We start from the raw sequence: 12,741 nt of genomic DNA, 5'->3' as shown, positions 1-12,741 counted from the left end.
TGTGACTAGATACTTTTCAACTGTTCAGAAGCCACGGGTGGCTATGGCACTCAACAGTATGGATCCAAGCATCAACTCACCCCTTCATTCATTCAGTCATTTTTCATAAATGCTTGAATGTACTAGTCTAGATTTTTGAGCTTCCTAATGAGGTCAGAGAGCTCTACCCCCATGTGTCAGCAGTCTAATGAGGTAGGAAGTAGTGATAAAATATTTGCAAGAATGAATGCAATTTAAAATTACAATTGTTCTGAGTTCTCTGAAGGAGAGACTTGAAGAGCACACTGCAGAAAGGTGATCATTCATAAGGACACTTGTTTTGTGGCAGTCATGGCATACACCCGTGTTAGAGTGCAGGGGCCTTTTCAGTAACTAACAGGAGGATGCATGGCTAGAGAGTGTCCGGGTCACAGGAAGCTGTAAAACTCACCTATCCTCCTACTTCCAGAAGTGACCTTATACAAATCACAGAGCAAAGGCAATTTACATTCTCTCTGAAAAATGCTTTCTAGTGTGAGAGACTTCCTCACCCCCTCTGGTCCCCATTAATCTTAGTGCTACATCTGAAAGCCACGTTAAACAACTGATTCAAAATGATGAATCAGCCCGCTACTACCACCCACACAGAGCAGACTGCCTTCTCTGAAGGAAAGGAGGAGAAATGTGAGAGCTGGGGAGGAATGGATGCATCCACAGTCCTCTAATAAAAGAAAGCAGGGTTAGGAGGTAAGACGGGAGATGGGTTCCCAGCTGTGCCCATGAAGAGCTGGTCTCTTCAGTGCTGGGTGGAGATGGACTGAAGAATGGGCTGCTACTGAATACTTCAAAGGTCAGGCAGGTTCTATGAAGAAGAGCATTTCGATTCAATGATTCCCATTCTCAATGACATGTTCAAGGAACTGTTCCTCATAAGACCACAATCCACCTGGGTCTGGCCACTGGAGCACATACCTTGCCAAAAGTCCAGCCGAGTTCTATTTTATTCATCCCCCAAAGCTCATGGATATTTTCAGCCAGTCTGTCTCGGATCTTCTCTAGGTGGAGTGGCAAAACAACCTGAAGGACAAGGAACAAGAGAAAAGCCAGAACTACAGGAATGAACTGGATTAAAGTCTCAGGCACCCCAAGTAAATTTACTGCAAATGAGGAGGGGCTGCTCTGCAGAGAGCTCAGTGCTTGGCCTGAGTCCGGTTCTTCCAAACTTCTCAAATGATTTCACTGCTTTAGTTCTAAGCACTCACATGCCCAACCTGAACCCTATCAGAGTTCTCCAACACATAAACCTGAATTTGGTCCCCTCCCCATCCCAGAGTGGAAGGAGGGAATCAATTCAAGGAAGCTGTTCTCTGATCTCTACACGTGCCCTGTAGCACAGGAGGACAAGCACTTATCATTTAATACACCCGCTCCCTCGGGGAAGCCTTTCTTTCTTGATAAGCTGTTCACCTCCAGGGAGTTTCTTGGCTCTCCTAGTACTTTGTTCCTATTTCCCCACAGAGACCACAAGCTGAGGGGTCCACTTTCTTTTCTCTCATTTTCTTTAATTTGTTGTCATTATTATTTCTATGTCTATGGCTTGACAGTCCCCAAGGAGTGAGAGACCCCAATCAAAAGCAGGCTCTAACTACTTTGGCTCCAGGAAGATGGTTAGCCCTGGACCCTCACTTGCTTGACAGCTATTAATAGGATGGAACTCAGCTGTCCGCCTCAGGACAGCCAGTATGCTTGGCTTTCTAACCCAGCTCTAGCACAATGATGACTAGGGCTTCTATTACTAAAACTCCATGACCAAAAAGAATCTCAGTTGTTGGGGGCGGATAGGGGGAGCTTGTGGAGAAAATGTTTTATAGAAAAATATACACTCTAAATTTCCCAAAATATAAGAACATTCAAAAAAACCCATCATAATATAATTATGAAAAAGACATTTGGGTAAGTGGTATGATGTTTTTGATGAGGAACACAATTGGAGACAAGTTCTAGCTGCACATGGCTTTTTTTGGTTAACTAACTAAAGGCCATTTGTATAAACTAAGTGTTCCATCATTGATTGGAGCCCCAAAGTGGATTTTCAGGCTATAGGTACTAAAATGCTCCAGAGAAAGGGGAAAATGCACATGCTGGGGACAGTAACCTCCACAAATAAGTCTGAATCATAATCTCAGTGCTTTCAACTGGTAACTTGGGACAAAGCAGCATGAGCTTGACAATTGCCACTTGGGAGTCTCATGCCCCAGGGCGACGGAGTCCTATGTCCTAGAACTCAGTGAGGGGCTGGGGAAGTAAACATGAAGGAATCTAGTTGGGCTAAACATTAAATGATGTAGTTAGTAATTGTTAACCTACAAAGTATTTCTTAATGTGCCCCGGGGTGGGGGGACTCTGAGTATCTTATATTTCAGTTCTCCTTTGACAATAATTTCTCAGAATGAGAGATTCTAAAATATTACAAGGTATTCATGATAATGAACCACATCTCTTCAAAGAGTTCACAGTAACGAAGTTCATCTCTTCAAAGAGATTTTTTTTTTTTTAAATTGACTAGAAGCATTGCCTTTCTTACAGGGAGGGAGTTAAAAACTCAGGTCTGGGTCTAGACATCAAAGCTCCCAGGACTTGCATATCCACGTCTTTCATTTCCAAATCTTTATTTCTGTATTACCTTACTTATTTTTATGGTTGCTGTGATAAAAATGCACTGACAAAAAGCAACTTAAGGGGCGTGTGGGTTCATTTTGGCCACAGTTACAGTCCGTCACGGCAAGCAAGGGTGTAATCCATCATTGCAGCTTTGTCAGGAAAGAGAGGGAAGTGAATGTTTATAGTCTTTTATGCAGCTCAGGGAATGGGGTTATCCTCTTTAGGATGGTTCTTTCCACTTCAACCTATTCAAAGTAATCCTCCACAGCTGACTGAAAATAGATAGTCCCTCATCAATGTGCCCGGAAGCTGGTCTTCTGGCTGGTTGCTGATGTTGCTACGCTGATTATCAACACTCACCATTATACACATGTACCTACTGTTGGGTTTTTCTCCTCATTTGTTCCCTTATACTTCTAAATGAAAAACTCTCCCAAAGAATTCAACCATTTAATCCCAGGACAGAGTGACCATTGCCACCAGAGACATGTTAGCACCATATTCAGACAGACACTGTCAAAAAGCAACCATGTCTCCAATCTTCTATGGACCTGTTCACTGTTCCCCAGAGTTATTTATTTTTTCCATTCCTCTTATTCTCTCCTCCTTGGTAAGAGAACATAATTTCCAAAGTCTGCCTTCCTCTCTGAGCTGCCATTCTTTGTCAAAGCTTCACTAACTAATTAAAATATACCCTTTCTCTTGCTAACCCATTAGCCCAAGTTTGATGTGTACATCCCCAGTTACAGAACACAGGAGGGTAAAAGGCAAGTTTTTCTCCTGTTATGTCTAGAACACACAGTAATGAGACTCTCTGATTCCTGGGATCTCTTGAAATCCACAAGCTCCGCAGTTTCCTAGCAAAGCCCTTCTCTATATCACAGAGATTGAATTATGCTTTGAAATGGGCAGGGAAATGCAAGGTTTTCATTATATAGGAAATTAAAATTAGTGAATATAGGAGGGGAGAATCAGGCTCATGCATGAATAAATTGGATATGATGGCATATGGCTACAATTCCAGAACTTGGGAAACTGAGGCAGGAGACTGCTAAGAGTTAAAGCCAGACTTGGATATATAGTGAGTATAAGATCAGCCAGAGGACCTGAAGGTCAAATTGGGTCATATGACTGTTATGGAAATGCATACTAGAAACATTTTACATATGAAAGGGCTGACTATTCATATATACTGGTAACTCTAAGTGCTTTAGAGGCCAGATTTTTTTTTATTACTTTCTCTAGCAGTTGTTCTCAATTTATTGGTTGCGACCCCTTTGCGGTGGGGGGGAAGGAGTTGAACAACCCTTTCATAGGGGTTGCGTATCAGATATCCTTATAAGATATCTACATTATGATTCATAACAGTAGCAAAATTACAGTTGTGAAGTAGCAAGGAAAATAATTTTATACTTGGGGATCGTGGCAACATGAGGAACTGTATTAAAGGGTCATGGCATTAGGAAGGTTGAGAACCACTGCTCTATAAGGATCTAGAATAGTGATTTAAATAGCTCTGGTGAGGCTAAAGAGATGTATCAATTCAGTAAAGCCAACACAAGGGCCGGCCAGAATTTGATCCACAAAGCCATTAAAAATACCAGATTCCATATTCTTGTAATCCCAGCACTGATGCGGATCTATGGGGTTCCTTGGTCAGAAAACCTAGCCTAATGGGTAAGCTTAAGGCAAATGAATGATCCTGACTCAAAGTGGGTGGAAGACTTTCCTAAGGATGGCATTCTTCTGGGCCTCCCTTCAAATGTACACACACACACACACACACACACACACACACACACACACACACACACCCCTCTAAGTAGTCCTGAATGTTCATAAACATGCACAAGTGAATACATACATTAAAAGAAATGTCACTGGTATATGAAGTCTGCTGAAGGCTTCTGCAAGATCTTTACATACCAAATAAATGGGGCAAAAATACTTACCAACCACTCCCATAGAGTCCACATGATACCCTCTCTGTTTTATTTCCAACTTGCTGCCTCCATGTTCTTTCTTTTCATGACTGTCCATCTTTGTGAGACCTGACACTGGCACCTTCCCCTACTATATGTTTCTACTCCTAGCCCTTATTCATCCCATTGCTGTTTTATCAACCCGTCCTACACTGTTATACCACTGCCCAGTGCCCCTTTCCGTTTAAGCTTTATAAAGGTCCAGATGGGATTCCATCTGTTCTCACAGACTCTTACCAACATCCCACCATAAAGGACATGCATACTGTTCATTCTGCATTTATTACATTTGACCTTTAAAAACTAACTTATTTGCTTCTTATATATTCAACTTGGCTATGACTTCTCAAAGAATATCTGATATTTATCTGTATCCTTTAAAAAGCACAGTGGCTTATGTGGGGCACACCCTCAATATATTCACTGAGATTGCCTGCTATTTGCAATTTGGACTTACCTGACTGGTGTCTATAGGGCAAGGGATGAAAGAGGCTTGGGAGAGGAACTGAGTGGTACCCAACAGATCCCTAACACCATCAGCATCACGTTTATATTCTTTAACAGGCTCCAATCTCATCTTCTCCTTTGGAAGTAAGGCTTCATAGCAAGGGGCATAGCCAGAAGGAGGCAGGAACTTAAATTCTCCATGCCGACCACCCATCAGGAAGCGTACTCTGTCATTTCAGGAGAACATAAAAGAGAGGTCAAAAAGCATCCAATTTCAAATACATTAATATTAAAGATTGTATCCACATTCAAAATCATACTCTTGGAAACTCACTGAATTCAGATTCAAAAGAGCTAATATTCTCATGATGTAGACAATGACAGAGAGAACTGAGTGTTTAGGCACGATGCTCAAGTGAACTTCAATGACATGTTCTTAGAAGTTTTATTAATTGATATGTCACTTGGTGTTTATTCCTACTGCAGTGGGTAATTACAGTAGACATTACTTTAATATTGAGAACATAGCAAGATTCTTCTCTATAAAAAACATGTTGAAACTTCACCATGGAAACATGTATTTTTACTTGAAGTCAATTACCCATATGCTACTTAAAGAAAATATAATAAAACTATATAGATAAAACAACAAGTGTTCAGGCAAAATATGCAGTAGTAGAGTTTTCAACACAGCAAAGGCTGCAGTTCTCAGAGAGGCCATATGAGGACAAATGATAGGGGATTTCCTTCTATATTCTGTGAATACATGTTTCTCGTATTGGTTGATGAGTAAAGCTGTTTCAGCCAATGAATAGGCAGGATTTAGCCCCCACTGGATGGGAAATCCAAATAGGGATAGGGAAAGGTAGGAGGTGGTGTCAGGGAGCAACTGGGAAGGTAGGATGCCCAGGCATTCTCTGGTAAGCCAAGACTACATGGAGATAGATAGATTAATAGAAATGGGTTAATAATTAAGAGAGATCTAGCCAATAAGAAGCCCGAGCCATCAACCTAACAGTTTATAATTAATACATGCCTCTGTGTTATTTGGGACTAAACAGCTGCAGTACAGGGCAGGACTGAAACTTCCATCTACAGATAATGGTAGGTGGTGGGTGGTACAGAGAGGTAAAAAGGCAAACAGTTGTTACCTAGGGTGTCATTGCCTTCCTAAAAGGCACCATCTTTCTGTTGGCATGTAGGCCTGATGCCATGGTCCATCTAATTTCTAAATCACAACCTTGATCCACAGACTTTATCCTCTTCCACACACACACTTAATCTATTAGAAATTCTTGACAGTATCCATTCTAAACAAAAATTAGACCTCTGACTGCTGGTACCATCTTCGTCCAACCCATTCTCATTCCCCAGAGAAGGCGAGAGACATCTTTGGACTCCCAGTAATGATAGACAGACAGTAGATATCAACACACAAAAAGTATTTCAGTATTTTTATCCAGTGTTCTGGATGAATTTCAGTTTTCTACAAGTAGAGGTTAGGTTGTGGTAAATGCCAAAGTTTTCTGCACAAAGTAAAGGGTATAAACATACCATTTGACAGTGGTACTTCATATAATCCTAGTCTGGTAGGAAATGTAGCTTTAACAAATCAACTCCAATTACATAAAATAAAGGAAATAAGCCACAGTTTTAAGCAATTAAAATATGGTAAGATATATAGCCCTTGGAGGCTCAATGATAATCTTACACAGGAAAAAATCAATATAAACTCAGTGTTGGCATTTGATATTCACTCACTACTTCCCTCTTTCCATCAAAAAACCATAGCTGAGCTGACACCACTCATACCTGACTTTGAACTTCAGATTCTGTTATAAATAACAAACATATCAGGTGTTTCTAGTATAACACATGGAGGGGTTTGAGCCGATGAATAGCTTAATACCAATGAAGGGGTGTCTGATGGAGTAAAGCAGGGATATATGGAATAAGTCAGAGAAGAAGGAGGCTTCTAGAGATGACATCAAAAAAGGACTCAATGAGCTTAAGATACGGAAGAGAGCCTCAGTAGAGAGAAATGTGCAAAAGCCCCAAGATAGGAAAGGACTTAGGTAGTGCTTGGGTGAGGATACTATCAACCTGAGGGATGGGAGAATAAATATGATGGATAGGGCTGCATAAAGCAGTCTGTATGGCCTGGCAGAGTTTGGCTTTATTCTAGGGAGGAAACTGGTCACAGGGTTTAAAAATGAGGAAATTAAATATTCTCCTGGCACTCCTATGTAGATAGGTCTAGGGACCAATTAGCAAGCTCTTGAAATAGTCATAGGGAACAGAGGGTAGGTTGGACCAAGGTGATCTAAACAGCCAGACGCCAGTTTTGTCTTGGCACCGGGACTGGTAGGATTTGCTGGTACGTCAGGTGGGTATGTGGAGGGGGTTGATATAAGTGGTGGAAGGTTATGATTAAGCAAAGCTTCCATGGCAAGACATTTTGCACTAGACATCACTTTCTTTAATTGGAGCATTCTGGGAGGGGAGCCATGTAAGAAAATCTCTGTGTTGTCTGCATAACTGCAATTGTGGACATATCCTAATTATGAATCTGGAAAATGAAAATCCCTCCAAGTAAGAAATATTAAATTTTTTCCCTTTCCAATAAGAACACATTATTGAAACAGCCTTTTATAAAATTCTGTTTTAAAATTAATTATAGAAATCATACAGAGCCTCCCACTTCCCTATTTTAAAGCACTAAACAACAATGGTATAGAATTAGAACCACAATGGTCCCTGGGAGTGTGCCTACACGAAATATTATACAATAGGGAATGGTTTATGTGTATTAAGAATATGAGCAATGATGTTAAAATGAAATTGAGTCATTAAGCTGCAGTGTTACTAATTTAGTGAACCTTCTGGAAATAATGACTAAACCACAAATTTATTTGTTGAGAATTTCCTAGTTCAGTTGAATCTAATAGACTGTGCTATTGACATGCTGAAAGTATAGGCCAGAAGAGGATTTGTCTGAGTGGAGAAATAGCAAGAGAAGTTACCCGCTTCTCTCTCTCCACCAAGGATCCCTCCTTTAAGAAGTGCCATGGACTGAGCTCCCATGAAACAAGAGTCTTGGCACTTGCTACTTACTCTATGGATCACAGAAACATATATGGTTTATTCTGTGGATTTCCAGCTAGCTAGCTAGACTTAATTATTCCTAAGCACTCTTGCCAGTTAAGTTTAGTTTTGAAATTTTTCTTGTGTTTTGAAATACAGTGGATAGATAACAAATCAAGACTGGTCGGCTTCTGTGTAGCATTTAAAGAGAACAGTGCTTTCTAGTTTATGCCTCATTATTAAAATGAATGTGATAATTTGGCTATAAATCGTTATCTCCTGCAATGGACATGAGAATTGTAAAATGAAAAATTAACAGAGACAGAAAGGAGTGTGTATTGCTTACTGGGACACTTCTCTTCAGACACCCTATGCTGTGCTTCACTGGGCAGAAGACAGGGTTGTGTACTGCTTCAGAAGTGTTGCTGGATGAGAGCCCCTGCATTCCAGCAGGTGGGACTTCACAGGCACTGGCCTGAGGCTACCCTCCAGCTGTGGGTCCTCCTTTCACTGATCAGAAACAACCTGACAGTCTGTGGGAAGGGATCCAACAAACAGACTCCAATACTGGAGGATGGGACTGCACCTGTTCTGGTGGATCCAGGTGGAGTTCAAAGGAAATGACATGTGATAACATGTTAAGTTTGAATGGAACAATTAGAAGGAAATAAAATGTCCCAGACCCTCTTTAACTATGGAATCTTTTTATTGTTCTGGTAGTAGAGATTGAATCTACAACCTTGTACATGCTAGGCAAGAATTCTCTCACTGAGTTATACCCCAGACTGAAGTACAATATTGACGTGAGTTCTCTAAGTTTTGAAAGAGATTCAAAAGCAGACCTATAAATCCATAATTCAGAATCCCAGTATTTTTATACTGGGTCAACTCTGCAGATTACAGAAAAACACTGTGTAGATAGTTAAGCCAGTAGTCTCAGATCACATCCATCTCCAGACTGAGGATGGAAAAGACCCTCTCAGAGAGAACAGCAGAAGGCTGAGAGTTTGTCCATCTATTTGAAACTGCCTGTTGGGAACTTCCCAGACACAGTTCAGCATCCCTTGGAGTTAGAAATGACTGTGTAGCAGATATTTGGCCTTTTGGTCAGAGTGATTCCAGAGCCTGTCCTCTGGAAGGACAAATACAGGCTCCACAGAAGAGCACGCAGTCATCCTTCACCCAAGGACATCTGCCCAGAAGAGTGAAGAGTTGGGCAGAGGTCAGAAGCCCAGGGCTTGGGGAAGTGGACTGGGCATGGGAATAAATGAAGGGAGGCATGGAGGGATGGCTATGGCAAAGATCATGGAAGAAGGGTCTACCATGCTGCTCATTATTAAGTCTACAAATTTGCCTCAGTGGTCAGAGAGGTAGCAGTTACAATGAATGCCACCTAGTGGTACAGAGCCACATGACCTGTACCAATTCTACAGCTCATGACAATTCCTAAGATAGGTGCCTCCAGACTAGAGAGTTGTGAAACAGAGACTGGCTTACTGGGTAAGTGGCAGTTCCGGCTTGAACTCTTCCTGCAGGGCTGAATTGAGTGAGCTTTTGACTCTTCACTGGCTATAACTCTACTTTATATCAAAAGGGTGAAGGTTTTAAATCATAGACCTCAGTATTTTTATTCCTAACAGGGACAATAAAAAGCTATAGCACCCAGCCAATAACTCATTCAGGGTCAGAAGAACAGAGAGCAAATTTTCAGGGGTAGAAATTGAAATTACATGTACCTGTCTGTTTTTCTTAATAAATTCCTTACTAGACACTTAATCTTGACCTTAATAAAAAAATAACTCTGCCTCATTCACAACTGAGAACATAAAATTGAAAAGTACATTTCCTTTACTCTAGGTGTTTCTCCCTGCCCTCCAGTTTCCATCAAAAATTTTAGCTTCTACCAATCACAGAGAACTCAAGAATCGTGCTCATTAGAATGAGTTGTTCTTTATCCTCAGATTTCCCCTACAGACTTTAAAAGACAATTTCACAGGAATTTAGACTGCTTTGACATCTACATCAGTCCAGTATGGATGGCTAATAAGGAATAAAAAGGATAGGGATTTCTGGTGAGGATGTGGAGAAAGATGAACCCTTATTCACTGCTGGTGGGAATGTAAACTTGTGTAGCCACAATGGAGTAAGGCGGTTTCTCAAAGCACTCAAAATGGAACCATATGACCCAGATATTTTCACGCAGGATATCCAACTTACTATAGAAAAACTTGAACTTGTGCACTTACTGTTACACTATTCAAAAATAGCCATGAAATGGTTGGTTGAGGAAAATGTGGTATACATATATACAATGGGATTTTATGCAGCCATGAAGGAAAGAAATGAAATCATGACTTTTCAAGAAAGTGGAAACAAACATAAATCATTGTTAAGTGAAATAAGCCAGACTCAGAAAGAAAAATATTGAATGCTTCCTCTTACATATGAATTCTAAATTTAAAATTATGTATGTGCATATCCATTTCATTAGTCAATTTAATCTCTTCCACTAAAGCATTTGTGCTGTCTTTGGAGGTTCTTCTTAGATTTTTTTTTCTTCCTAAGGAGTTTACAAAGATAAAGATTTCTTTATCTCAGAGATAAGCACATGTTTCAGTCATAGCCTCCCAGAAATAAAATGTATTGGGAAGTATAAGGAGAAGGCTTTGTTTTTGGTGGTGGTTGGGGGATTCAGACAGGGTTTCTCTATGTAGCTTTGTAAACCAGGCTGGCCTCGAACTCACCTGCCTCTGCCTCCTGACTGTAGGAAGAAGTTTTATTTGTTTGTCAAAATTTGAAAACAAAGGGAAAGGACATTAAAAAAGCTCCGGTAGCATTTACAGTTTCATTTTAGAGATTTTCGCCTGCTAGTTTGCAGAAGCAATGAGGATACCTCTTGTCAGATTTGAAAGACTATTCCATGAATAAAAACACTGTAAAGATAAAGACAAAGCTTTTTAAAGACAAACCTGGTGCCTAATTTTCCCTTCATCATGCTACACTACTATCATCCACAACTGCCTAGCAAGCATAGATGCACTCTAATCTTTCTAGACATCTCAGTCTTACAGCTACTATTTAATCCCTCTGGAAGAGCTGGGTAGTGGTCCAAAGGAGAAAAGTATATAGTTTAAGAGGGGATGTTAGTCAGTTTTTGCTGACCTGGATCTAATTCATATATCATGATTCATAATTGCATCTTTAGTTTATAGTGCTAAGACTTGAGAACAATCTGAGTTATGGACATTCTCACATTCATATTTCTTACTGGCTTACATGTGATGAAGCCCAGGGCAATCTAGCCAGTACTCATATTGTTCTCTGCAGCAGTATATTTATTTCAGCAATAATTTCCACAGCATTGACCACAGCAAGCTGCAAATAGCTGAGCTGTCGGTTACCTGAATTTTAGCCAAGTCTGGTGGATACTGACGGAAACAAACAGCAGCTACGGACACCAATGGTTTTTGGATTATTTTTTTATTAATTAGAAAAGGCTGGCAACAGTTACATGAAATGATTAAATATGTCTACAGGGGAATGTATGGCTATAAAATATGTTTTACTAGAGTAAATAACTTTTTCAGACCAAAAAGAGCACCCCAAATTCATTATCTACTCTGGCTTTTTGTTTTGGTGATTGATGCCCTGGTTCTATTCACAGGTGAGGGGCAAGGGTGATGCCATCTTTTAACAAAGGCTTCCTGGCACCAAAATAACTGGAAATTTTGGATGGACTCCAAGGTACATATGCTCATCTTCCATTCTGTATTGAATAGGGTTGTGACTACCACATTATGGCACTAGTACACTAGTAACACTACCCACAAACAGGCCACAGTGAGAAGAAAAGTAAAGCAATGCATTCCTAACAGTTAGGGACGGGAGCACATATTGATTTGTGAATTTTGTCAGTAATTACTCATGCTGCCTTTGACTTCACCAGGGGTAAATCTAATTGAAAGAGATTTTTGTTCTTTGTGCACTTTGCTCTTCCATGTTTGCTGGCATGGGCATCCTAAGCAGGTTTAATTAACAATATAGTTTGCAATGATACAAATAATTATTAAAAAACTCAAGAGTATGACCTCATTAAAGATCACTGGGTAGAAGGTAATGTGATTTCAGAAGAGAAATCGAATTTAGAAACTACACACAAATTAAAAATGAGTATGAGAAACAATTCTGAAGGCTCCTGTGCTGGGAAATAAGACTCTCTTCCTGGGTGGGTGCACTATCTTACTTCTCTCTTTGAGAAGTACCATAAAAGCAAGCACATGTTTTATAATATGGTGTGAAATGGTAATTTAAAAATTTATATATATATTAAGCATGCTTATTTTCCATAAGATATTTTAATTAGCTCAGAGTTAATATCCTGGCCTCTTTTTGCATATCTGAACTAAGTCAGTATAAGAAATGGACTGTTTTAGCAATAAACTATACTTCACAAGTTAATGTAAAAGTATTGGTTTATTGAAGCCATTCACTCATAATTGAAAATATCCAGTTGAATACTCTCCAATATAAGACCAGCAGTAATCAGGAGCAATGATGTCATCTGATGTTGCATTTCAGAAACATGTGT

The 12,741-nt window shown here is 40.0% G+C and overlaps 1 protein-coding gene across 1 annotated transcript in view; it reads right to left on the bottom strand.

The window, feature by feature from the left end:
- The window catches only part of Ryr3 (ryanodine receptor 3), a 506,993-nt gene that overhangs the window by 219,867 nt on the left and 274,385 nt on the right, over positions 1-12,741 (bottom strand). The window contains exons 20-21 of the mRNA XM_051183787.1: positions 5,080-5,296; positions 952-1,056 (exon numbers count right to left, since the gene is read on the bottom strand). Of these exons, the coding sequence (XP_051039744.1) occupies positions 952-1,056; positions 5,080-5,296 (322 nt within the window). The remainder of the gene's footprint in view (positions 1-951; positions 1,057-5,079; positions 5,297-12,741) is intronic.

The sequence above is a fragment of the Phodopus roborovskii genome, unplaced genomic scaffold (genome assembly GCF_943737965.1).
Source record: "Phodopus roborovskii unplaced genomic scaffold, PHOROB, whole genome shotgun sequence".
NCBI lineage: Eukaryota > Metazoa > Chordata > Mammalia > Rodentia > Cricetidae > Phodopus > Phodopus roborovskii.
This window is presented reverse-complemented; position numbering and strand designations above follow the sequence as displayed.